The sequence below is a fragment of the Pongo pygmaeus genome, chromosome 15 (genome assembly GCF_028885625.2).
Source record: "Pongo pygmaeus isolate AG05252 chromosome 15, NHGRI_mPonPyg2-v2.0_pri, whole genome shotgun sequence".
NCBI lineage: Eukaryota > Metazoa > Chordata > Mammalia > Primates > Hominidae > Pongo > Pongo pygmaeus.
In genome coordinates this window covers 35,107,212-35,132,840 of record NC_072388.2, presented here as the reverse complement: position 1 = coordinate 35,132,840, position 25,629 = coordinate 35,107,212, and the positions used below count along the sequence as shown (strand labels likewise).

General features: G+C 37.5%; 1 protein-coding gene across 1 annotated transcript in view; it reads left to right on the top strand.

Moving 5' to 3' along the window:
- The window catches only part of SLC25A21 (solute carrier family 25 member 21), a 510,379-nt gene that overhangs the window by 365,508 nt on the left and 119,242 nt on the right, over nucleotides 1-25,629 (top strand). The window contains exon 3 of the mRNA XM_054448733.2: nucleotides 5,372-5,455. Coding sequence (XP_054304708.1) covers nucleotides 5,372-5,455 — 84 coding nt within the window. The remainder of the gene's footprint in view (nucleotides 1-5,371; nucleotides 5,456-25,629) is intronic.

Genomic DNA, 25,629 nt, shown 5'->3' with positions numbered 1-25,629 from the left:
AGAAGCCCTTCCTTACCCTGGTGGCTACCACAGTAACTCACTCAGTATTGTGGCTGGTGAATGACAGGGCCTGTTTCCTCCCATTTGTTAAGTGTGTGCAGTCCTTCGGCTATGAGAACAGCGGCAGATAGGTATCTGGCTCCTTTGCTATGTAGCCTAGGGTTTGAGCCACATTCCTTTCTCTTGTGTGTGATTCTGATCGGATGTTAAGCACCAAATATGTCCCAAGTGTTACTTCATTGTCCACTCTGTCAGTGTGGCAGCAACTTTCCATTCTAATAAAAGAAGTTACTCAGATGGATATTCCAGATGTATTTAAGCTGCTTTTATTAGGACAATGGAGAAGTCCAACCCTTTCTTCTAAATGCAATCAAGAGTGGTGTGGCTTTGCCTTTGTAATTTTACAAGGGGTTGTATTACGTAACTGGAAAATTGTCTCCCTGAGCACAGAGAGAATTTGTTAGCAGAAAATGCAGCTTGGAACATGCTGATGTAAAGCTTCAATCCAAGAGAGAAACCTTTTAAGTTGCTGAAATGTAGAGCAGAGGAAGAAGGAAATTGCTGTTTTACATGATTGACCAAAATGCACTATAATTATATCAACTTGAAACAGATTCCTGAGAAGAACTGATAACTCTGTGATCAGAATAAGTCATGTGTAATGGAACAAAATACTGCAACCGAATACTGCAAGTGCTTTCCCTGCGAAGCGTAGACATGATGTATGTGAGATACACAGTAGAAGAGACAATTGTTCTTACCTTAGCCTGTGTAATGGGGCCTCTCACTGCTTTAGCATAGTTAAGAATGGAAGGGAGGCTTTACTGGGGCATTAGTAGTTACCATGCCTCCCCATCCTTTTGCATTGCTCATGCAACACAGTTTATGGACTCCGCTCCTGTAATGTTATTTTGATGTTGCCGCTCCTGGTTGTAATTAACTCAGTGTCACTCATCAGACAGTCAGCTCCTAAATGAAGCACTCCTCAAGGATTTCATGGACTGCCCTTTCTTGTTGCCTGTTCTAAAATCTGTGGGCAAAGTTTAATTGCAGATATGTAGCTCCAAGATAGTCTTTCTTTATTTCCCCCCTCCCTTTCCCTTCCATTGTCTCTGCAAAGTACTATTTCCCACCCATAAATAGCCGATCATCCCCAATAAGAGTGGTGCTAGCATCTGATACTCTGAAACACTATTTCTAAACATCTGATACTCCGAAACACTATTTCTAAACAATAGTTTTTGTGCATGGTAATCATCTATTTGCACATCTCTTTCACCTTACTGAAAGCTTCTACAAGGCAGGGCTTTTTCTTATTTCTTTGTAAGCCCCCAAATAATAGAGTGTGTAATAAATAATTGTATTCAAGAACTCTTATTAACTGAATGAACAATAGATTGGAAATTTTATCTATTTGGTTCTGCAAAGAGAAAAAGAAATTGCAACTAGTGAGTGAAGTGCCTAGACTTGTGAAATCATCATACTCTGTATTCACGTTTGCACAAGCTGTCAGAAAACCCACCTGGGAATTACCTGAGCATGCAGACATCATAGGCAAAGCTGAGGTCTCTGACCACAGAAGGGAAGGAAAGGCTAAGGCTGAATATCTAGACATAGGACATGCTTGCCTGGCCCATCTGCTGACTTGTTCACAGACCCATCTGGAACCAGGGCCATGCAATTGTGCAATGGCCATCCTGAGGTAGCTGAAGTGCTGAGCTGAGCAGCAGAAAAGGTCAAATGCTTTATACTGGGCTTTGACTTTAGCTCCTGTATACCTTCTACCAAACCACTTCAGGTCTCCATGCACCCTGATCAACTAAGTGCATGCAGCAAGCAGAGTACTGTAATATTTTCCCAAGGGAAACACGGGGTAGGCGGCTGTGATGTTCGCTTCCCCGTTAGAAAGGACAGCTTTCCCTCACTGGCCATTGTTCCTGTCATCTCCCCACCTGAAATGCTTCCTCCTGATTTACTCTCTGACTCCCACGAGGAGTCAGCTCAGATCCTTCTCTTCCCTGAAACCCTTGCTGACCCTCTGCAGAAAGCAGTAATTGCTCCCCTCGTGAACACCTGGACAACCCAGTGCCGATGCTACTTCACATTTTGCATATTTCCTCTTATATAGTTTTTTTTTTCATATTTCTTTCTTGTGCTTCTTGAGGTTGAAGGTAATACCCTGGGTGTTTGTAAAACCTGTAGCATCTTAAATCATATGGCACACATTAAGAAAATATTTGGTAATTTGGGAAAATGCATCTAGAAAGAAATTTGCTGAGATAAATAAACTTAATTAAAGCTTATTACGGATATTATGAAAAACATCTATGCTTATATAATGCTTTCATAATATATCAAACTATTTTGAATGATTTTTTTAAAGAACAGTTAGAGAAGAGTCTTGGTTTTTCCCGCTAGATGTAAGAAAGGATTTTATACTCAACAATGAATATAGGTTACAAATATGCAAATACAGAAATGAAGATTCTTATTTGAACTGAACCAAAGTCATATTTTGGAAATTGCTCTGTATGGTTCAAAGCTATTTGTTGTCTAGGGGTAGTGGCTCATGCCTGCAATCCCAGCACTTTGGGAGACCGAGGCGGGAGGATTGCTTGAGCCCAGAAGTTCCATACCAGCCTGGGCAAGAAGGGGAGATGACACCTCTACAAAAAAAAATTTTTTTAAATTAGCTAAGCGTGATGGTGCATGCCTATAGTCCCAGCTCAGGAGGCTGAGGTGGGAAGATCCCTTGAGCTTGAGCCTAGGAGTTCGAAGATGCAATGAGCTGTGATCGCACCACTGCACTCCACCCTGGGGATAGAGCAAGCCCCTGTCTCAAAAAAAAAAAAAAAAAAAAAAAGAAGAGAATATGTTAAATGTGTCATTTTAAAAAATTAAGGAGAAAAAGGACTACCCAACAAGCTTGCACCTTTCGTTATATTCCTGTTGCCTTTATTTGTATTCTAGCACCATTATTTCTCACCCAGATTATTGTATCTCCTTCCTAACTGTTCTCCCTGCCATACTCCCTTTCTAATCCATCCAATTGGTCAATAGATGTTCATTTAGAGATTTTTATTGCAAAGAGCTCTGCTGGAAGACTGAACTCCCGATTCTCTGAACAGTACTGTTCACAAAATTCTTCACAGTACTATTCAGTACTTCTTCACAAACACATCTAGCAACTTTCCACTTTACAAAACTAAATGTAATTCCAGCCTTGCTTTGCTTTTCAGTATTATACCACACTCACTCTGGCCATATGCCCAACTGCTTCAGTCAAAGCAGTACACTCATTCTTCTGTCTCATATGTGTCAGTTTGTAGCATAATTCTGTGAGGCCTAGAACTATAAAATATATTATTCCTAGAAGTAGACGTTGTGTTCATATCATCAAGCCAACAATCTAAGAAAAGCATTTTGAACTAAATAATATCAGAAGTGTTTTTGAAAAGTTCTTTTTAAAAAGCAGATAAAATTGTGGAGGGAATTCCCTCCCACAAAAGGAACAAGAGCCTTAACTTACAACAGGAACAATAAAGTAAAGCACAAGGAATAGGCAGGGTAAAGAACCCAAAGTATAGAGAACAACTCAGGTATGGGAGAAATGAGAGTACTTGTTATAAACCTCTTTAGAAACAAACTCCAGAGCAAATACAAGACAAAAAGATAAGACCCTAGTACTGGAAACTTCCACATTTGGAGGGCTAAGAGTTCAGAGATGCATGATCACATGCAAAAAGAAGAAAAAAGAATTTACCTTTCAAAAATGGGGCACATGTTTATTGAGCTCTAATTATATGCAGGGCAGTATGCTTCTGTGAAGATCCGGGGAGCCTGAACTACCCAGAATGATCAGCCTTGTTCCATCACCGAGTAGTGATAGTAAACTGTAGAGTAATACAACCTCAATATACAACCCCACCTCTTGCTTCAAATGCAGACTCCTGCCTGCCAGAATGAATTCCAAATTTACAATCAGGATCAATATTAGGCCCTATTAGCTACTCTGTATTCTTTTTTTTTTTTTTACTTTAAGTTCTGGGATACATATGCAGAACGTGCAGATTTGTTGCACAGGTATACATGCACCATGGTGGTTTGCCACACCTATCAACCCGTCTTACAGGTCTTAAGCCCCACATTCATCTGTTATTTGTCCTAATGCTTTCTCTCCCCTTGCCCCACAGCCACCGACAGACCCCGGTGTGTGATGTTTTCCTCCCTGTGTCCATGTGTTCTCATTGTTCAACTCCCACTTATGAGTGAGAACATGCAGTATTTGGTTTTCTGTTCCTGTGTTAGTTTGCTGAGAATGATGGCTTCCATCTTCATCCATATCCCTGCAAAGGACATGAACTCATTCTTTTTTATTGCTGCATAGTATTCCATGGTGTATATGTGCCACATTTTCTTAATCCAGTCTATCATTGATGGGCATTTGGGTTGGTTCCAAGTCTTTGCTATTGTAAATAGTGCTGCAGTAAACACACATGTGCATGTGTCTTTATAGTAGAATTATTTCTAATCCTTTGGGTATATACCCAGTAATGGGATTGCTGGGTCAAATGGTATTTCTGGTTCTAGATCCTTGAGGAATCACCACACTGTCTTCCACAATGGTTGAACTAATTTACACTCCCACCAACAGTGTAAAGGCGTTCCTATTTCTCCACAGCCTGGCCAGCATCTGTTGTTTCCTGACTTTTTATTAGTTGCCATTCTAACTAGCGTAAAATGGTATCTCATTGTGGTTTTGATTTGCATTTCTCTATTGACTAGTGATGATGAGCATTTTTTCATATGTTTGTTGGCCACTTAAATGTCTTCTTTTGAGAAGTGTCTGTTCATATCCTTCGCCCACTCTTTGATGGGGTTGTTTGGTATTTTCTTGTAAATTTGTTTCAGTTCCTTGTAGATTCTGAATATTAGTCAGGCTACTCTGTATTTTTAACCTTCGTACTAAATTGCCGTCAAGGAACACTTATTAAGATAAGAAATAGCACTACTGACTTTTTTCATATGCATCTTCAGAATTCTGAATTCTACATTAAAACAATCTACGATATCTGTGTATGCTTTTCACAAAAGGAAAAAGCACAAATGCCTCAGGGCAAATCTGCCTGGCTAAGAAATAGATGAAAATACATTTTTTTCTATAGATTTCATTAAATTACAGAGAAATATAATTTGAAAGACTATGAAAATAAGGTAAAGATTATATAAGGCTAATAAATGAATAAAATCCATACCGAAGCAGTATATTCTGGATTAATCTGAAAAGCTGAGGTTCTAAGACTTTAAAAAATGAGAAAAGCCATTTGGCAAAATCTTTAACTTAGAATTTTTGGTTTGATTTTGCTTCTAGGTTTCAGATTCAGAGATGTGCAACCGATCCAAATAGTTATAAAAGCTTGGTAGACAGCTTTCGAATGATTTTCCAAACGGAAAGGTATGTATATTCTTCATATAGCCATTTTAATATGTTTCTACTTAACATGTTTTCTCATTTCGAATGGTTTATTTTCCTAGTCTTACTAGGGGCAAAATACTTAAATGGGTACCTTTCTACTTTGTTATGTTTTTCCTAATAATGTGATTGAAAACTGAATGTATATATGATGGAAACTACCACAAGAAGATATTAATAACTAGTTTAATGACTAGAGGACAATTCTTAATTTATGCCACTAGGGCTGTTTAAAGTTTCTATAACTGAGGCTATCTAAACTCAATAGTTCTTTATTTTGGTACTGTAATATAATGTCCAAATTCATTCCCCATTCACACTCTAGTTTATGGATATACAAATAAAACAGATCTGTATCAAAAATTGATGCATCAAGGCTGGGAGCTGTGACTCACACCTGTAGTTCCAGCTACTTGGGAGGCTTAGGTGGGAGGGTTGCTTGAGCCTGAGAGGTGGAGGTTGCAGTGAGTTAGCATTGTGCCACTGCACTCCAGCCTGGGTGACAGCAAGACTGTCTTTAAAAAAAAAAAAAAATTGATGTGTCCAATTAGTTATCTAATCTATTAAATGATCAAATAAATAGAATATTTTTTTACATAGGCTAAAATTATCTTCAATGTGTAGATTCAGTTAAAAACTGTATCCAGTAAACATATGTGTGCGTGTGTCTGTTGGAAGCGAGGGGCTAGGGGAGGGATAGCATTAGGAGAAATACCTAATGTAGATGACTGGTTGATGGGTACAGCAAACCACCATGGTATGTGTCTACCTATGTAACAAACCTGCACGTTCTGCACATGTATCCCAGAATTTGAAGTATAATAAAAAAATTTTTTTAACTATCCAGTATAATTTTTCAAAGAATATTATATTTGCTTTTGGAAATTGTTTTTATAAGAAAATTCACTGAAAATAATAATCTTTCAAAAATGTAACAGTAATAATAATAACTAGTATATATTTAGCTTCTATTATGTAGTAGGGATTCTTCTTACAACTTTATGATGTAGGTTCTGTTGGGTTCCATTCCAGTTGGACAGATAAAGAAGACTCAGAGAAGTTAGTAAGTTTCACATTTCTGGTGAGTAGTGGAGTTGGGAATCAAATCTAGGTCTGCTTGACCCTAAAGCCCATGCTCTTAACTGCTGTAGATCACTACCTGTCTTGCCAGGTTACACTATAAATACTATTCTGCTAATCATTTATTTCAGTTAAACTTGTATTATGGATATCTTTCCATGCCAGTATATTCTCTTTAACAACATAGTAATTTATTTTATCTATATGTTGCAATTTATTAAATTAATCTCTATGGTAGACCTTTAGGTTGCTTCCAAATTCTTGCCATTATTAACAATAGTGCAATAAATATTTTCATGCTATCTTTGCACATTTGTGTGTATCTATATATTTTAATATATAGTATATATTGATATAGTATATATTTGCATAACTTTTATATATTTTTATAGTTTTAATATATTGGTACAATAAAGTACATTGCTAGCTATGGACTTACAGGATCAAATGATATGCATGTTTTATATGACAGATGTTGACAAATTACCTTCCAAAAAGTATGTACTGATTTTATACCCTTAAGATTTGAAAGTTCTTATTTCTTCACACACTCTCAAATATATTATAAATCATTATTTGGTATGTCTGTCACTGATATGTATCTCCTGTTTACCATCTGATAGATGAAAAATAAAACTGTCCTAAGTGTATTTCTTTGAATGTTATTGGAATTGAGCATACTTTCATATCATTAGGTATCATTTCTTTTGTGAATTGCCTATTTTGTGTCCTTTACCCATTTCTCTTAGATTAGATTTTTAAAATTAATTTGTAGGTACTTATTATGTATTATAGATACTAATCCTTTGACTATTATGTAGATTGTAAACAATTTTTCCAACTTGTCATTTGTCTTACAACTATAGTGTCTTATACCTTTCAGAAATTTGTGATTTTTAAAGATTGTGATTTTATATTATCTATCTTTTCCATCCTGATATCTAATGATGTCACATTAAAAAAATTCTCTAACCCTAAGATTATAAACATTTTCTTCTGGTAGTTTTTTACATTAGAATTTTTAATCCACCTGATAATTTTTTAATGCACAGTGTGGGTATATAGAAATTAAATTTCATTTTGAAATGGTCAGTCAATTGTCCAAACACCACTTGCTGAAAAATCTATCCTTTACTCACTAATTGGAAATGCTGCCTTTTTTTGTTTTGTTTTGTTTTGGGGTTTTTTTTGAGATGGACTCTCACTCTGTTACGCAGGCTGGAGTGCAATGGCACAATCCCTGCTCACTGCAACCTCCGCCTCCTGGGTTCAAGCAATTCTCCTGCCTTAGCCTCCCAAGTAGCTGGGATTACAGGTGCCCACCACCACACCTGGCTAGTTATTGTATTTTTAGTAGAGATGGGGCCTCACCATGTTGGCCAGGCTGGTCTCAAACTCCTGACCTCAAGTGATCCACCCTCCTCGGCCTCCCAAAGTGCTAGGATTACAGGTGTGAGCCACCACACCCAGCCAATGCTGCTGCCTTTTTCACATATTAAACTTCTGCACATATACCCTCTAATTTTCCATTTTGATTCTCCATTTCCTATTCTGTTTCATTCATTCATCTAACTATAGCTATATCAGCATCGTACTGTTTTAATTATTTTATCTTCAGAGTATTTGGGAAATATATAAAAATATACCTCATGGTATGGAGTTCAAGCTTCTTGTCATGGTCTGCAGAGCTTTCGTGGCATGGTCCTTCTTCATACTCAGATCTGCTCTAGGAATAGCAGACGGTTTGCCACACTCTGGTCGCTCACATGCTCAGGGCTGTTCCATGCTCTTCCTTATTCCTGAAGGACCCTATCCCCAAACCTCCCCTAGAAACTGTCCCTCTTCATTTAAAAGTGACTTCATATTTCACCCTCCCTGACCCTCTTTTCTCTATCATATGCGAATTATTTCCCCCACTCTTTAATTTCTCTACATATGCTATATAAAATATAGCATGCGCCATCCTGGTTTATGAAGTTCATTTTCTATCTTCCCTTTCCCACCCCAAGAATATATTTCCTAAGGGTCATGTCCCAATTAGCTCTGTATTCCTTATACTTGTGTTTGGCACTGAGTAGAGACACTCAATAAGTATGCTAAACAAATGAATGGAAGTCATCACACCAACATCATAATGATGCAAAATGAAACGGAGATGATAACTCTTCTATAGACTAACCTCTCTGAAGTTATGATAATGATCTTGATGCTTGATTAAATATTTTGAGGTCACCTAGTGACAAAAGTCAACAAGTTCTTCTTGCTATTACTCTGGTGATGTGGTACCTAAATGCCCTACGTTGATAATATAAACCTTTATATTATGACAAGAAAGTTAAGAAAATCATAGTGTATTACATAGCCAATGAAAGTATCCCTTTCCTGCAAAACAGTAATGTCAGCATTACTGAGATCTGTAAGCTGTAACAGATATCCCTGAATTGGATGTGGCAGTTCCTTAGCCAAGATCTTCAATTCATGTGTGTTTTGGGAAGAATTTGATGTTTCTGCTTCTGCTTTGATATCAAATAATATAACAAACATACAGTATGTGTGGTCCTTATATAGTGGAATTGGCCTTTTTCTATACTGTATGTATAATTGCTTCTAGAGCAAATTGACATTCTTCCTGTGATACCTTTAGATCTGGACATGCTGTTAGCCAAAAGCCAAAGAGCTCTAGTCTTAGAGATGGAAATATTTTTAAAAATACAAAATAAAAAGCTCCCTGTTATTTTTTATACAGAGCAAGAGCATTTCATAGCCTTGGGTTAAACAAAAGAAAAAACAAAACAAAAAAGAAACAAAAGAGAAGAAAAGAAGACAAAAGCCTTTTAACACATGTTGTGGTAAATTTTTTCCCTAGTCAAAGAAGTTCTTTTGACTTTCTTATTTAGTTCTTAGAGTCACTCCGTTTTCAAAGATGTCTTTCCTACTCAGGTGCGTAGAGGCCAGTTTGGCCTGTGGCCTGCAGGGAAGATAGCACTAGTCAATTTTGACTGTTGACATAATTAGGAGAATTCACCTCTCCTGGTTTTTCCTATCTCCTCCAAGTTAAAGGTTTTGAGAGCTTGTCCTTTTCTTTTATTTAAAAACGTTAAAGTCTGTTAATACACTTAAAATCTACACAGATCTCCCATTTCCCCAGCATTAAGAAAATGAAATGGTTTTCTCCACCATTCTTAGAGGTGATTCTTAGAGGCAATTCCTCACCTCTCTGCTCAGAATTCACTTGCTTTCAAGAGACAATAGCTCAACCACATGAGTCCAAATCCCTTTACTGTTTCTAAAGTTCTTTTTCTTCTTAAAAAGCATAGATACATTGTACTTTTTAATAAAAACCATGTCTTATGAAAGACATGGTTTTTCAACACAGCTTTACAGAGGTGAGGTTAAAGCCTAAAAAGAGAGGCATTCCAAATTCCAAGTAAGGATTTCTATCATATGGAATCCTCATACTTAGCTAGTTTTTACAAAAGAGGCTGTTTTGTCTAACACAGAAGAGAGAACTCATAGAAAATGAAGGCAGTAAAGAAATATCACTGTTGAGAGTACCTTCATCATCACCACAACTTTTCATCTGTGTCTGGTTTGACAGAAATAAACTAATAGGTCCATCTACTGTAATAAAGTGAGCCCAGAAGACATAAAGATACAGCCTAGTTAATTAGCTGCCTTTAAAACCAGTAGGGTTGGTTTTGTAAACTCACCTGGCAAACAGTGGCTGATATCTCTATTTACCATGTATCCATGCATCACGCCTCACTTCCCCTTTACCTCAGAGCATCTTATGAAAGTTGGCCTAGTCTCTTTTGTACTTGTTGTTCCTTTAAAAAGAGTGATTGAAATGTTCACAGGTAAGTGAGAGGACTATACATTATGTCAGTGTAAACCCAGAACGGTCTTCCCATCTCTCACTCTGCCTCCTCTGAAAGTGCTTGAATGGCCATTCTTCCTGAAATGAGGCAAAAATAGGAGTTAAACCGAACTCAAGATACTCTGGTGATGTAGGTAGAGAAAGACATACAACTAATATTTATTTTCTTCAGTGTACCATGAACTATGCTAGAATTTTTTTGCATACATTTTTATCAACACAGCACTATTAACATAACATAGAACCCTCATGCACATGTTTTGTATAAGGTAACTGAAGTTAAATAACTTACCCAAAGCCATGCAGGTATAACCATGGTTTTTCCGTTAGACTGTATTTGATCTTTCACTGAAGATCAAATTTTGTTATTTATTGGCTGGAAAGAAGATAATATGGAAATAATGGCTGTAAATGGCTAATCTTTAAATGGCTATTCTGAAGCCTTTGATATTCCTAGCCTCAAATCACACAGCAACTTAAAGCAGCTTTATATCTTCCTTCAAGTAATGTACAAAAGCTCTGAGACCAGTATATGTTCAGTCGAGCAAATCTTGGTGATTCTGAGGCAGCACTACAAAGCTCTGGCAACTCAAGACTCAATCTAATCATTGCCCCATCCTTTGTAATTAGCTCTGTATTTCTGATAAGTTCATGGTTTTCAGTCAGTCGATTTTCATCCTGTTTGTTCCTTAGCTCTCTTATGTGAAAAATTCTTGGGCATTGGTTTGCTCAAGGCAAAGAACTAGGAAACAACTAGGCCAGATTAAGCTTAGCTTCAAATGAGAAACATGTTGATTGCTGGTGCCTTCAGAAATATGGTATTCTTCAGAAAGTATTGCTGTAGAAAATATGTGGTTGCATTTGGGGGGCATTTGAACTGTGTTTAGTTTCACGATTTGTTTTCTGTAACCACTGATGCTGCCCCAGGTATCATCTTACAATCAGACCACTTGGTGATTATAATATTTTCTAGTTAAATGACATTTAAGGCCTCGTTTTATGAGCTCGAGCATAATTGGCTAATTTGGTAAACTCCAGATGTGTGAGATAATGTGCCACTCATTTAAGTGCCTTTCAGACGGCACAAATGGCACAGCCCCAGGAGGTATAATCACTCCCTCTTGTTTTCATTAAGAAGGGGAATGAGTGGCTTGTGACACAGACAAAGGAGGTGGGATGCCCACAGCTCTGCAACTTAGTAAGATTTGGACATTTTCTTTTTATCAGGGAACTCACTCCAAGGTGTTTGGCTCAATTCAGTGTCTTAGTGGGTCTACTTTTCAAAAAGTGGTTTACCTAATCTAACATGGCTGGGTGGTTTTAAAGCTATGAAAATAGGCTGTCTGAAAATAGAAAGACCTGTCCCTGTAGAAAACCCCCTGAATAAAGTAGTCTCTGGAAACCGTCCCTCACCCTCATGTGGAAGTGTGGGTGGGGGGATGTTGGTTTGAAGAAACAATGGAAGAGCTGACTCTTCCCACAGCCATGAATCTAATTATTTGACCAATCATCATCCTCCTCCTAAACTTCCAACTTACAAAATTCCAACTTCATGAAGCCCAGTGGTTGCTGCTGCTTTTTCTCTCCCCTCTCAACTCTCCTGCACCATCTAACAGAGACCAGTTCATCCACCCAGCATTGCTAAGCTGGAATGCAGTGGATGGTTCTGACATCACTGTTGCCTGATCCTGGGGCTGGTTGCTTTTATCAGACTATAGATCCAGTGGAGTTCACATCTGGCTGAGTTTTCACTCGGATGAGGTCTACATCTCAGACCCCTGAGCAGATAATCTGCCATGCAGATTCATTTTGTGTCGATTATTGGGTGTTGATTGAGTTTGTAAGCCTGGTTTGCCCAAGTGAGTTCCTTTTATGGTAGGCACCAAATGTGCACTGTGACTTCTGTGATGAGTTCCGTGAGTGGTGCCTTGACTGCCTTCACTCCCCTTCTTTTTGTTTTAGCAAAGAGGCCCTTCCTGGTACCCACTGGACCTCCCTCAAGTGCTCCCTTGTTTTTATGTGGTGATGACAAGGAAAGCAGAGAGTCCCAGCTGCTCTTGCTCCCACACTGCCAGAGTTCAGCCATGGCATGTCTGGGCTTTTTAATGATGCTACAGCAAGTTTCCTCTTTAGCTAGAAAAAAAGGGGTTGGGGGTTGGGGGAAAAGAAAAAAATAATAGAATAAGTCAGAATTTGGAGAATAAACTATAGCAAATTTATCTAGCATGTCTTAAAAGCGATGGACCTAGGTCTAGAATATGGCTTCCATAGGATGAAGACATTTTCTTCTTCCGAGTCTTCTCCTGATTTGGAAAGAAAATGTGAGAAGAAATTATCTTAATTCAGGCATGGACATACTACTATTATTCTTAAATAATCTGTGTTTCTTTTAAAAATGGTTTGTTAACTTTAGTGTATCATACTCATACATTTTAATTGATTTTTTAAATTGACATGATTGTACAGATTTATGGGGTATATAGTGACACTTCAATATATGCAATGTATGGTGATGAAATCAAAGTAATTAACAGATCCATCACCTCAAACATTTATCATTTCTTGTATTAGAAACATTAAACATCTCTCCTAGCTATCTGAAAGTATATAATATATTATTGTTAGCTATAGTCATCCTACAGTGCTATGGAACACTAGAATTTTTCATCCCACTTAGCTGTAATTTTGTGCCCATCAACCCACCTCTTTTTTAAAAAATAAAATAAAATAAAAATAAAAATAAATAAAAAAAAGCTCTGTCACCCAGGCTGGAGTGCAGTGGCACAATCTCAGCTCACTGCAACCTCCACCCCCACCCCCACCCTGGTTCAAGCAATTCTCCTGCCTCAGAGTAGCTGGCACTACAGCTGCCTGCCACCACACCCAGCTAATTTTTTATATCTTTAGTAGAGACAGGATTTCACTATGTTGGCCAAGCTGGTCTCAAACTCCTGACCTCAAATGGTCCATCTGCCTCGGCCTCCCAAAGTGCTGGGATTACAGGTGTGAGCTACCACACCCAGCCCTTTAATCCACCTCTAACTGTTCTCCCCTTCTCACTACCTTTCCCAGCCTCTAGTAACCATTATTCTACTCTCTGCTTCTATTAGATCAACTTTTTTAGCTTCCACATACGAATATTCATAAATTTTTAGTCATCAAGTATATGTAATCTCTTTTTACAGAAAGGTTATGCTATGTAGCTAAGAACTTTAAATTTAGATTATTTAGCAATTCAAGGTTGAAAATTAAAGGATGAAGGGTAAGGAGAAAGAGTACCAAAGAAGAACAGGCAGTGACTTATTTCAATAGTTTTAAAAACAACAGGCAGTTGGACCATGGATACATTATTTGGCATTTCTATCTTACCAGATTATTCTGTACCACCGCTAAGCCACACAGTTGCTGGCAGAAGCTGTATTGGGTTGTAAAGTAACAGTTCCTCCCCAGTCTTCACAATCAGGGAGCAGATGATGAATTTGCAGAGTGCTCAGAGGGCGGCATCCCAGGGCTTCGATGGCCCAGAGTTCTGTTTCCTTTTCTATATCAGAGGTCTTTTGTTCTGCCACAGAGTGACCTTTAAAATGGTTTCAGCTCCTAGATCTCCCTGCTGTCATCACCACAGACTGCTAGCTGACACTCACACTCCAACTCCCCCAGCCTCTCTCTCACAACGCTTTCTGACTTACTGACTGGCCTTTGGCAAGGATTTAACTGTTGCCAAAGAGTAAGTGAAAACGTTTGCAGTGATGTCAGCCCGTCAGCAAGGCCTGATTAAGAGACCAAACACAGCCTCCCTCAGCGTGTGGTGCTGACAAGAAGGCAAGGAGGACCAGTTGTTTGAGTGGAAATTGTTGTCTTCTAGGAAGGTTGATGTCTCAGTTCAGAGCCTGAGCAGATATTCCCCATGTTTGTGGAGTGTTAATCAAGGTGGAGGGGGAAGGTGGGATTCCATAGCCAATGGGGGATATCCCATTGGAAATATTTTTAAGCCTTACTTTTAATTTATTCTGGCTTTCTTATGGGCTAGAAGTACAGTCACATTACGGAGAAAGTATGGCTTTACCAAAACCAAAATTCTTTTTGTAGTGGTTGTTAAAACAGAACATTTTCGAATCAAATGGAAAAAGAGAACTTCCTAAAAGCACTCTTCTACCCATACCTGATTATCTTATTGTAGAAAATAACTTAGGCATGATTTGACATAGACAAGGTTAAAGGAGTTCATAGTTTATTTTCATCAATGACTTTATGCATTTTTGGGCTGGTTTCATGATTTTAGCTTTGCCTTTCCCGCAGGTCTTCCAGGTGGTTTGGAATTGGAGGAAGGGAGAAGATTCTGGCAGTGTTGTTATGATGGTCATTAGGTTCAAAACCACTGTTACCATTTTGGTCCTTTATTGTTTGTGAAATGTGTCCATGTATATGACCTCCTTGATACTCATAAGAGCCCTAGCAGGTAGGAGGATGAGGAGTACAGTTCTAGTTTTCTGGTCAAGAAACAAGAGTTGTTAAGGGACTTGCCCAACATTCCACAGCTGTATTTGTTGGGGCTGGGATTCATCCGATGTCTTCCTCATCCTCTAATATGCTGCCTATTTTGTCAATAACAAAAGAGTGGTTCTAGCAATCGCAGAAGCAGCACCTCACATTTACACCATTCCCTCTTTGGGTTCAAAGCCTTGTCACATATCTCATCTCAGTTGGCTGAATTTCATCTAGGGAGGAAGGAAAGGGATGGTATGACTGCTGACAACTTTTCTGGTCTATGTACAAGAAAACTTCGGCAGAAAGGGGTTTAGTGGGATTCCCAGAAAAATTGATCTTGATATCAACACTCAAAGAATGCAGAGATTTAGTTGTTTTTTTTTTAAAAAAAAAGGTATTAGGCAAATGAAATTAGATTACACATGTCTTCTGACATGTGGCACCATCATTCTATGAGACCAAGCTTTGGACCTGTGGTCCTTAGGACAGAACCATCTCCAAAGGTAGTTACCAGACACAGTGTGAGGTTAAGACTCACTGAGTGAACTTAACTCGGTTATTTCACCTGTTAGAGTCTTGGCCTAACTTAAGTTGAATTGAGTAATAACCAGGAAAACCTCATGAAACATGAAACAAGTCGTTTAACCAAGGTTCCTTGGATGAATTGTCAGATGGGAGTGAAGAATCATCATATGGTCACAATATATGTAAATATATAGTCACCAAATCCTAGAGAAAATGCCAGCCTTATACAGTGGCTTGGTTGTCCTACTGATAAACAGTGTTTGTCACTCTCCTTGTGTGGCTACAGAGAACTCAGAGGAAAACAAGATACCAAAAAATCTAACATAGTCACAGTCTCAGTGATGACAAAAAATGAGATAAAGTGTTAGATACGTTTTTGGAAACTCTTAAAGAGAGGTTGTGAGTTTATTGTTAGATGAATTAGTTTTTTAAATTTTTTTTACATAAAACCTCTCCTATATTAGAAGAATCAAGAACCAAAAGGAGAATTACCATTTTGTATTCTATACATTTTCAGTGAACAGGTCAACATACATTTTGAAATTCAAATAATAAAATTTCCAGAGATTGACACTATTTGTAAAGGAACCAAAATTAAAAGAATGTTGCAATATAACTCATTAAGCAATAAGACATATTGATAACTAGAGACCTGGCTTCATGTGTAAAATAAAATATGTGTTACATTTCAAAAATGTTTCTTAACTGCCTGTTCACCCCTTAATCCCATGAACTGGCTCTGTCTACCACCTTGTTTTCAAACTGTTCTCCCAGAGCCTGCCACAGACCTTCTAACTTTTTCCACAGAATCTGAGATACTGACAAGTGTAAGGTAAGATATTACTTCATTAGAGAGAAAAAATGCTGAAAATTAAACTCTTTACAATGATTTGACAATGGATGTGGGTGATGAGTAAGAAGAAATTTCAATAACTTTCTAGTGTTTGGCATTCCAGAGGCACCTAGCTAAGCAATGCGCAGGTTCCTGATCCATAGATATTATATGATGATAAAATTTTGCCACTAAGTGTTGGAAAAATTTTTACCCTCTGGTTTGAATCTTTCAGGCTTTATCTCACCCAATATCATTACATACCTCTTATGTTCCAACCCTTCTGGGACAATTATAACTCCTGAAACAATTTGTCTGTGCATATTTCTCATGCAAATTCATTAGCCAAGAATGCCCTTTCCTTTTTATCCACCTGTGGAAATTCTGGTCATCCAAAGATGCCCAGCTCATATGCTGTTTTCTCTTTGATGCCTTCTCTCATCATCCAAAGGGGAAATAATTTCCCCCTTCTGTTCTTCTATAGCACTTTGTTCCTCTATGACAACACTTACCTTGGGGATCAAAGAGACCTGGATTAGAATTCCACTTGGAAGTTTTGGGACCTTGGACAAATTACTTAACCTCATTGTACTTCAGTTTTCTCATTTGTAATATGGAGACAATAACCATACTTACTTTATTGTGTTGCTAGCACTCTGTATTAATATATGGCATATAAATATACACATAATGATTGTTAGCTAGTTTTATTTTTAGTACCTTATATTGTAGCCAATTACTCGTAACTATTCATAGTTATACAAATATGTAGAACTCTGATGAAATAATATTTGGGGCTCCTATAGTGTATCATATAGTTCTTTGTATATAATCATATACAATCATTACCCAATTTTTGTTTGCTGAATTTAATTGAATAATTACTAGTTTCATATAGTTAGCTATTCTGGACGTACTAATATTTAAAAATGTATAATCAAATCAAAACAAATAGCAAGAAAATTTATGACACCCATGGTATCATTAAGACCAAGATTCTAAACATGGTAATTTGTCTATAATCCCAGAAGGGTAACAACTTTATAACAATCTCAGGAATACAATAGAATAATTTTCACGGCTACGCAGGTGTCTGAAGGTGAGGCATTAGATTTTGGCATGTAGTTTTTAGATTCGGGAACTTCACCACTGGCAAATGATGCTGAATGGCACTGAGAGGGTCTAATTAGGGAAACTGTGAAGGCTTAGGAAGACCAAAGTGAAACGCAAACTGTCTGCTTCCATGCTTTGAATGTGTTTTCTCTTCACTACTGTTCTCCTTAAAGCACTTCCTGTCTAGAGTTTAATAAGCAGAGGGACAAAAACTGTGTACATAAAACCCAAATACTCTAGTCAATTAAAAAATGAAGTAAGTAAAAGCAAAAGAACATTTAAAGTGAAATAAGAGGCAGGTTGAGTTAAGATTTTGAAAGACAATATTATAGAGACTCTTGGTTTCAGACACCACAGAGTAGCTTGCATCAGAAGAACCTTCCTGCTGAAAATAACAGTAAACAATAGGCAAAATACACAAAACTACTTTTGAAGGCATTGTAGAGCTACCGAAGCAGGCAGAACTGATGAGAGGCTACAAGATCTGAGGGAAGGAAGCGTAGAGAAGTAAGTTCTACATTCACCCAGGCTTTTTACTTAAAGGCTTTGCTAAGTCTTGTGGGAAGTGTTGGAGGAAGGAGTCAAAGCCACGTCTGGGCTGAGGAGGGGGTTGTAGGTTGGTGTTCAGGGATGCCAAATGGCTGAGACCTGAGGAGTAAAGATCCTGGTGAAGAGGGAAACTGCTGAAAAGAGAGCCCAAAGATCTATATGCAATTTCCCCTTGAGGCATTTGCCAACTCTTGAGCCGCATATGAGCAGGAGGAAACTCCAAGAAACCCAGGGGGAAAAACTCCAGCAGTTGGAAAGCTATGGAGATGAGCAGAGACTTCAATAGCCCCTTGATGCTGAGGAGGCAAGGGTTGGAGGTCAAGTCCAGCCAGGTGGAAGGGCTCTGTAAGCACCCCAGGTCTTCAGTTGAGGCCCAGAATGTTCACTACCAAGAGTAAGAGCTCTGCGTTAGGAATAGGGACAAAGCATAGTACATTCTGCCTAACAAAGCCTAAAACCCACCCTCAGCAAAATGAAGGTGTGTTCTGTAATCTGTTTGCTTGCTGAGAAAAAAATGTTTCCATCTTTGGAGGAAAACACCATCATCCAGGGGCTTTTCAATGTTTATGCACAACGTCCTCTACTCAATAAAAAGTTACAGGGCCCTAGAATAAAAAAGACCAACTAACTAAACATCAAGAGAAGCAGAGACAATAAGTCATTCAAATTTTGGAATTACCAGACTGGGACTTTAATTTTTTTTATTTTTACTTGGGTAAAATATACATAACATAAAATTTACCTTTTTAAGCATTTTTTAAGCATACAGTTCAGTGGCCCTAAGTAAAGTCAATGTCGTGCAACCATCAATACTGCATCTTCAGAACTTTTCATCTTCTCAAACAGAAAATCTGTACCCTTAAACAGTAATTCCCCATTTCTCCCTCCCCACAGCCCCTGATAACCTCCATTCTATGTTCAGTCTCCATGAGTTTGACTACTCTAGGTATCTCATATAAATGGAATCATACAATATTTGTTCTTTTGTGACTGACTGGTTTATTTCACTTAACATAATGTGCCTTCGAGGTTCATCTGTATTGTAGCATGCATCATCATTTCCTTCCTTTTTAAGACTGAATAATATCCCATTGTATGTATGCACCACATTTTGTTTATCTGTTCATATCCAGGTGTCAGTGGACCCTTGGGCTGCCTCCACCTTTTGGCTCTTGGGAGTAATGCTGCTATGAACACTGGTGGACAAATATCTGTTGAAGTCTCTGCTTTCAGTTCTTTGGTGTATATACCCAGAAGTGAGATTGCTAGAGCACGTATGATAATTCTATGTTTAACAGAGAACGACTTTTTTAAAAAAGCTATAAGAATTATGTTCAAGAAAGTAGAAGATGGAAAATTTCACCAGAGACTTGAGATCTGCAAAAACAAAATTAAAAAAAAAGAATTCAAATGGAAACCCTGAAAATGTCAGATTGGTGCAAAAGTAACAGCAGTTTTTGCCATTAAAAGTATGACTTTTAATGTTTTATCCTTCTAGTGTTCGCTGGTAGGTACTCAATATTGTACTTAGTTAATCAAGTTATTTGAGGAATAATAATGATACATATATTTTTGGTTAGAGAAATAACATTTTTAAAATTTTATTTTAAGCAACTAAAACAATAACTTACCAGGTGCTGAGTGCTTTGCTAAGTGCTCTAACTCATTTAGTCCTCAGAACAATCCTATAGGGGAAGAACTACAATTCTTCCTATTTTATTGATGAGTCAGCCAAGGTCAAAATGTTTGTGTAACTTGTCCAATTTCTCATAGGTTGTAGGAATTTTAACCCAGGTAACCTGGGTCCAGATCTTAACCTCTATTTTGAAAGATAAACTTAAAAAAACATAAATTCTTCTTTTTTCACTGAGTGGCTACTTTATAGCTTTAGAAAATAAATGGAAAACTGAGAAACCAAATTGGTTGGTGACATCAGTTAGGGCACTAAACTCTTCTTATAATATGACCTTTACGTTTTTTCAAATGTTTCTTCAGGATCCCAGGGCACTACTTGATATATTTTGGCATGAGCTCTGTTATGCATGTTTGACATATGAGAAACACCACCATGGTGAATAGAATGTTCCATCTTTCTCCTTAAACTCCAAATTGCTCAGGGCCACAAGATACAAACCATGGGTTTAAGTTTGACACCCTCAATTTCCTTCTTTCATGTTTGTGGATCTCATTCTCAGAATGCTGGCATTTTACCTTTCTACATCCTTGTCTTCACTCCTTCCTCTACCCATCATCTGTCTTAAATGTTTAATCTCTTTGCTACACCTCCTCAAAGCATGATGGCTTTTGATGGCACATCTCTCCTCCAGTGATGGGGCATTCTTGGGGAAATCCATTTTCTTTCAGCCTTGGCAGGGAAGATCATACATTTATTGTATAGAACAAAGGGAGTATTCATTCAGACCTGAAGATTCCCAATATATTTGCCTTTAGCTCTCTTGTCCTCAAACTCTTTATTCACCCAGGTTACATTTCTAAGTCCCTCATATCCTATTTTAATCTCATTTGTTTAATCAATTTCTCTTTCTCTTTCTCTCTCTCTCTCTGTCTCTCTCTCTCTCTCTCTCTCTCTCTCCCTATTAGAAGAAAAAGAGCTGCTCATTTCAGACAGAAAATTAAAATGAACAGCTCCTTTTGTAATGCTGGACAATCCCATTATTAAATATTTCTTAATCTCTCTGGTGTGAGACATAGTTCCCTGAAGTGTACAAAGTATTTTGATATAGAAGGAGATGAAGGGCAAACAACATTATTCCAGCTAAAAAAAAGATATCTGCATCTTTTCTGTATTGATGTCATTTTCTTTACCAGCCTTATAAGAATACTTATGACCCAGCAAGCAAATGGTATTTAGTGTCTGCCCATGCGTACACAGTCCTCTGTTAGGCAGCATACCAGTTACATAAAAAAAAAAAAAAAAAAAAAAAAAAAAAAGCCAGCTCTGGCCTTCTAAACACTTAATTCTGCAATAAAATGACGGTATGAGCAAAAACAAGTGTTTCAGTCACATGATTCTATTAGCCTTTGTGGAAAAAATCCTTCTGAAAGCAACTGCAAAAATGTTAGAGATTTGACCAGTTGAAAAATACATTTGCATTTTCAATACCTACAGGTTTCTTCACACTTCTTATATAACCATTCTCAATTACAGGAAAAAAAAACCCACCAAAACTATGAAGGGACTTTCCAGACAGAAGTAAACTGTCCCCATAGGAAATAAAATCTTCAAAGTGTCCCTTTCATTGAACTTGTTTTTCTTCCTAGAACAAATGGATACATCAGACATAAAATTTAACAGAGAAACTAAAGTAGGGGTCTGGCTTACCTGAATAGGAGAGGTTACAGCATTCCACTAAGAGGACACCAAGGCGCTAACAACGCACTGACTACTTTCTATCACATTTTATTGAACTTCTAATCACCATCGACTATATGAACCATCATTTATTTAGGATTTCAACAGCCTCCAGTTAAACTCTATTTTACATTTCTTTTTCTGTGTGTTTGTTTTAATTTAAGAGCCAGTATACATATTGACAATTCTTTGACAGCAAAGGTAAAACCACCAGGAGTATATCTGTTTATTGAGGACTGACAGCTTTATAGCTAACATAAAAATAATCTAATGTTTATTGGGGCAAATGTTTGGACTGAGGATTAAGTGAAACTACTGAATAGAGAAAACCTTTTCATCCTATTCAGGCTTTTCAAATAAGGTTTGGGATCAACTACATAAAAACTTTTTGTGTTGATTTCTTTAATGCTCTTCCCTTAATTTGTCCCACTACTCACTCCCTTCCACTCTGCTACCCCAAATTAGGTTTTACAACAAGGGTTTTAAAGTAAGTAAAACCTTGAAAAGGAAGATGCTACTGTTCAGAGATTCATTGCTATAGAATTTACATGGACCATATGAACTTTCTAGATAACAGCAAAGCAAAATCTAAAGCATACTGCTTATAATATAAACTGTCTTTTTCTGCTGTTTCATGTAGCTTACATGTAAGAAGAGCCCTTGAATTTTTTTGTTTGTTTTGCTCCTTTTTAAAAAATTCATTATTAGAGATGAGAAGCAGAACTTATTTTAAACTCTTCTGAAACTGGTTTTAAGGAGTCTTAAGGAGCCTTTTTTCCCTCTCTTTTGCCTTCAGCCACATATCAACAGCGTTAGATTGTTGTCTTTATTTTGAATGTCATGTTTGGAAGGTCTTAAAAAACCTGATCTTTCTATGAATGGAAAATTACTTGTTTAAAAAGAGTTAATCCAACTATGAGATTAAAAATAACTAATGAAACTATTGTTAGATTAACAATGCTTGACTTTAATATTTTGAAATTTGATGTTAGTCATAATTACCACTAATATTTTTTTCCTAACATCTTTCCTCCAATAAATAAAGAATTTTGTACTCATCTAACACATCTTAGCAAGGTTCAGATCAGCTATTGCTACTTCTCGCTTTCCCACACTCCTCCACCTTAACCCATCTCCTGATCCTAGGTCCACTGAGTAAAATAGATAGAAGGAAAAAATTAAGCAGCTTATTAAAGGCCGCTAAGGAGTGGTTGCAGAACTAGAAATGGAAGCCAGGCTTACTCGCTGAGTCCAGCTCCCTGAGGCAGTTAAGTAAAGTGCATTGGCTCTTTCCCTTTGAAAAGTCTGTTTATCTTCCGACAAAGCCGATGTGTGAACATTTGAATAGCTCAGTTTTCAATTTCATCACTGAAACTAAGTGTCCACATGGATCTTGGCAGGTTTTTGTGACAGTGTGCTGCGTGTCATACATGTGAATAGACCAAACAGGGTCTGGAAATGTCAGAATCTTGCCGCCACTGAGAGTTAGTCTTAGCAAGGAATTTTATACCAGGTGTGCATCTAAAGCTAATTCACACTTTACTGGAAGGCAAGTAGTGAGCTCCCCAAGGTCAGAATCCTATTGTACACATCTTGGTGTCCCTGGGATCTGATGGAGCGCCTGAGTCCTAGATGGAATTCAACAAAAGTTTGTTGAACTAAACTATATTAAAATGTTCAACACTGTTTAAAGATAGATTTGGTCCTTTTTAAAAAAAGAAAGAAAGAGAGAGACAAAGAAAGAAAGAAAAAGAAAGAAAGAAAGAGAAAGAAAGAAAGAAAGAAAGAAAGAAAGAAAGAAAGAAAGAAAGAAAGAAAGAAAGAAAGAAATTACCATACTGTCTTTTTTATTTACTGAAGTGGAAAATGTGATCTATTCCTCAATAGATTTAACTTATTCTTAATTCCTTTCTGCATCATGTTCATGGTGGTGATGATTGCCTGCATTTTAAGGCACTGTAATGCTTTGACATGCAGAGATTGCCAGTAAATTGGCAATTATGGTATCTATGGCATTTTCATTCTTTTCCTAGAACATCAACCTGTTAGCTCTTCTTAGAGACTTGTGGGACCTTTTTCTGATTTCCACTGTGCAACATTTCATTTTCTTAATAAATGAAGTAAGACATTTCATCTCTCATCAGACACCATGGTTGTCCTTTATCACATTTCCCATGACTTTGATGAGCTGGAACAACTCCTTGGCATTTAGGTTATTCTTGTTCTGAGGTGGTTACATATATGCTGTGTTGCATCTGAACTCTAAACTTCCTCTACCCGCAATCCTCTTGCCTCTTGCAAGCTAGTCTGCATGAACTGCCTGTTACTTTTCAGGCACAGCTTAGAGTACTGATATGGTTCTCCGATTCATACCATGGGTTTGGTTCCTGCTTCCTTAGGGGTTGTGACAGGAGTCTCAGCCTGACAAATAATCAGCTCCCACCTGTCATTGTAAGGAAGGATGACTTATTTAAGGCCTGTGAGTAATACTGCACAGACACTTCACAGAGCCACACTGTCCATCATGGATCCACAATAGCCCCAGTAAGAAATAAGCCCTTTCTCAGCCTTGGGCTTCTGTGACTAAAAGTCTAGAAGTTATGAACAACCTCTTATAAATCCATCCTTCCTTTAAAACTAAACACAAAAATGTCAAGCAACACATGTCTAAGTGATTGACATTTTATTTTACACTTTCTGCAAGCTGTATGGACCTTTGTTGGTATCTGTTAGGCAAGAAGAATGATACTGCTAGGTATGCTACATTCTCATCTCAAACAAGCTGGACTTCAGAAGTCAGCCTAAAGAATCATGTGGTACTACAAACCTCTGCCCTGAGCAACATGATGATCAAAGTGGACTGGTTTACTTGTAACTTGAAATTGACCAAAGGGGCTACTTTACTTATGATCCTTAAGACCTTAATAACAAAGTTAAAATCATTTTTTTAGTGCTGTATACCTTTCAGTAGCATTTTAAAATCATATTCTAATTTTGATTTTTAAAGAGAAATGTTCTCTAAAGCCTCCATAACAAAAAGAGCATTTGTATAGACTTTCTTTTAACAGTATCTTTAAGGTTATTATAAGGTCTATACTCTTATTAGGGTGGTCTGGGAATTCCCTCATTTCCCCTTAATTGACAAAGTCATAATAAATAAAGTTTTTACTAGCATGGTCTAGTGGCCCCCAAGTCATAAAAGCATAGCAAATGATAAAAATGCATGTAGTAAAATCCATAAATTGATCCTGTAAGTAAAATTTCAATTATTTGAAATTTACGAGATTTTAATATTTTTACTTTCGAGTCCATTTCATATATGCCCTGAGCCATTAACGCAAACAACCTTTTAATTTTTATTCCTTGGAGAAGAGTCTTATTTACTATGATTTTTTTTTTTTTTTTTTTTTTTTTTTTTTTTTTTTTTTGAGATGGAGTCTTGCTCTGTCACCCAGGCTGGAGTGCAGTGGTGTGATCTCAGCTCACTGCAACCTCTGCCTCCCGGATTCAAGCGATACTCCTGTCTCAGTCTCCCAAGTAGATGGTATTACAGGCGCGCGCCACCCACACCTGGCTAATTTTTGTGTTTTTGGTAGAGACAAGGTTTGACCATGTTGGTCAGACTGGCCTCAAACTCCTGACCTCAGGTGATCTGCCCACCTTGGCCTCCCAACCTGCTGGGCTTATAGGCATGAGCCACCACTCTCAGCTTGAGATGTTTATATATATATCATCAATAAGCAGCTATACAATAAAATGTTTGACACATTACATAGTCATATTTTCTAATCCTGTTTCAGTCTGAAACAGCATTTACATATTGGTGGTGTGTCTATTAAAAGACTCATTGCAATTCATGTTATTAAAACTTTATTAAAAGTGAGAGTTAATTTTTCCCCTTCTTTTGAGGAAATAAAAACACTCCTGGAGAGAACTGAAAAAGTGAACATCACTAACTAGGAAACAGCTTCTTACTCATTTCTGCTCCCTTGTTGGCACTCTGTACATCTGCCTCTGATCATATGTGTTCATTGCCTGCATGGTACTTTACCTACACTAGCCTGGGCCACAGACCTTTATTTATGCAAGTGCCTTATTGCTTGCTGATTGACAACTTCATCTCTGTTAACTATGTATTTTCCACTGAATTTTTCTATGCATATTATTCATATTCACTTTCCAAGTCTGTATTCTTTTCATAGCCCAATAAAATAAATGTGTTTCATGAACTTCTTGGATTTGCTTCTTCTTGCCAAGTTTTTTTTTTTTTTCCTGATCTGCAAAATGAACATTTCACTCTAGGTTTCTTGAAGGTGTGT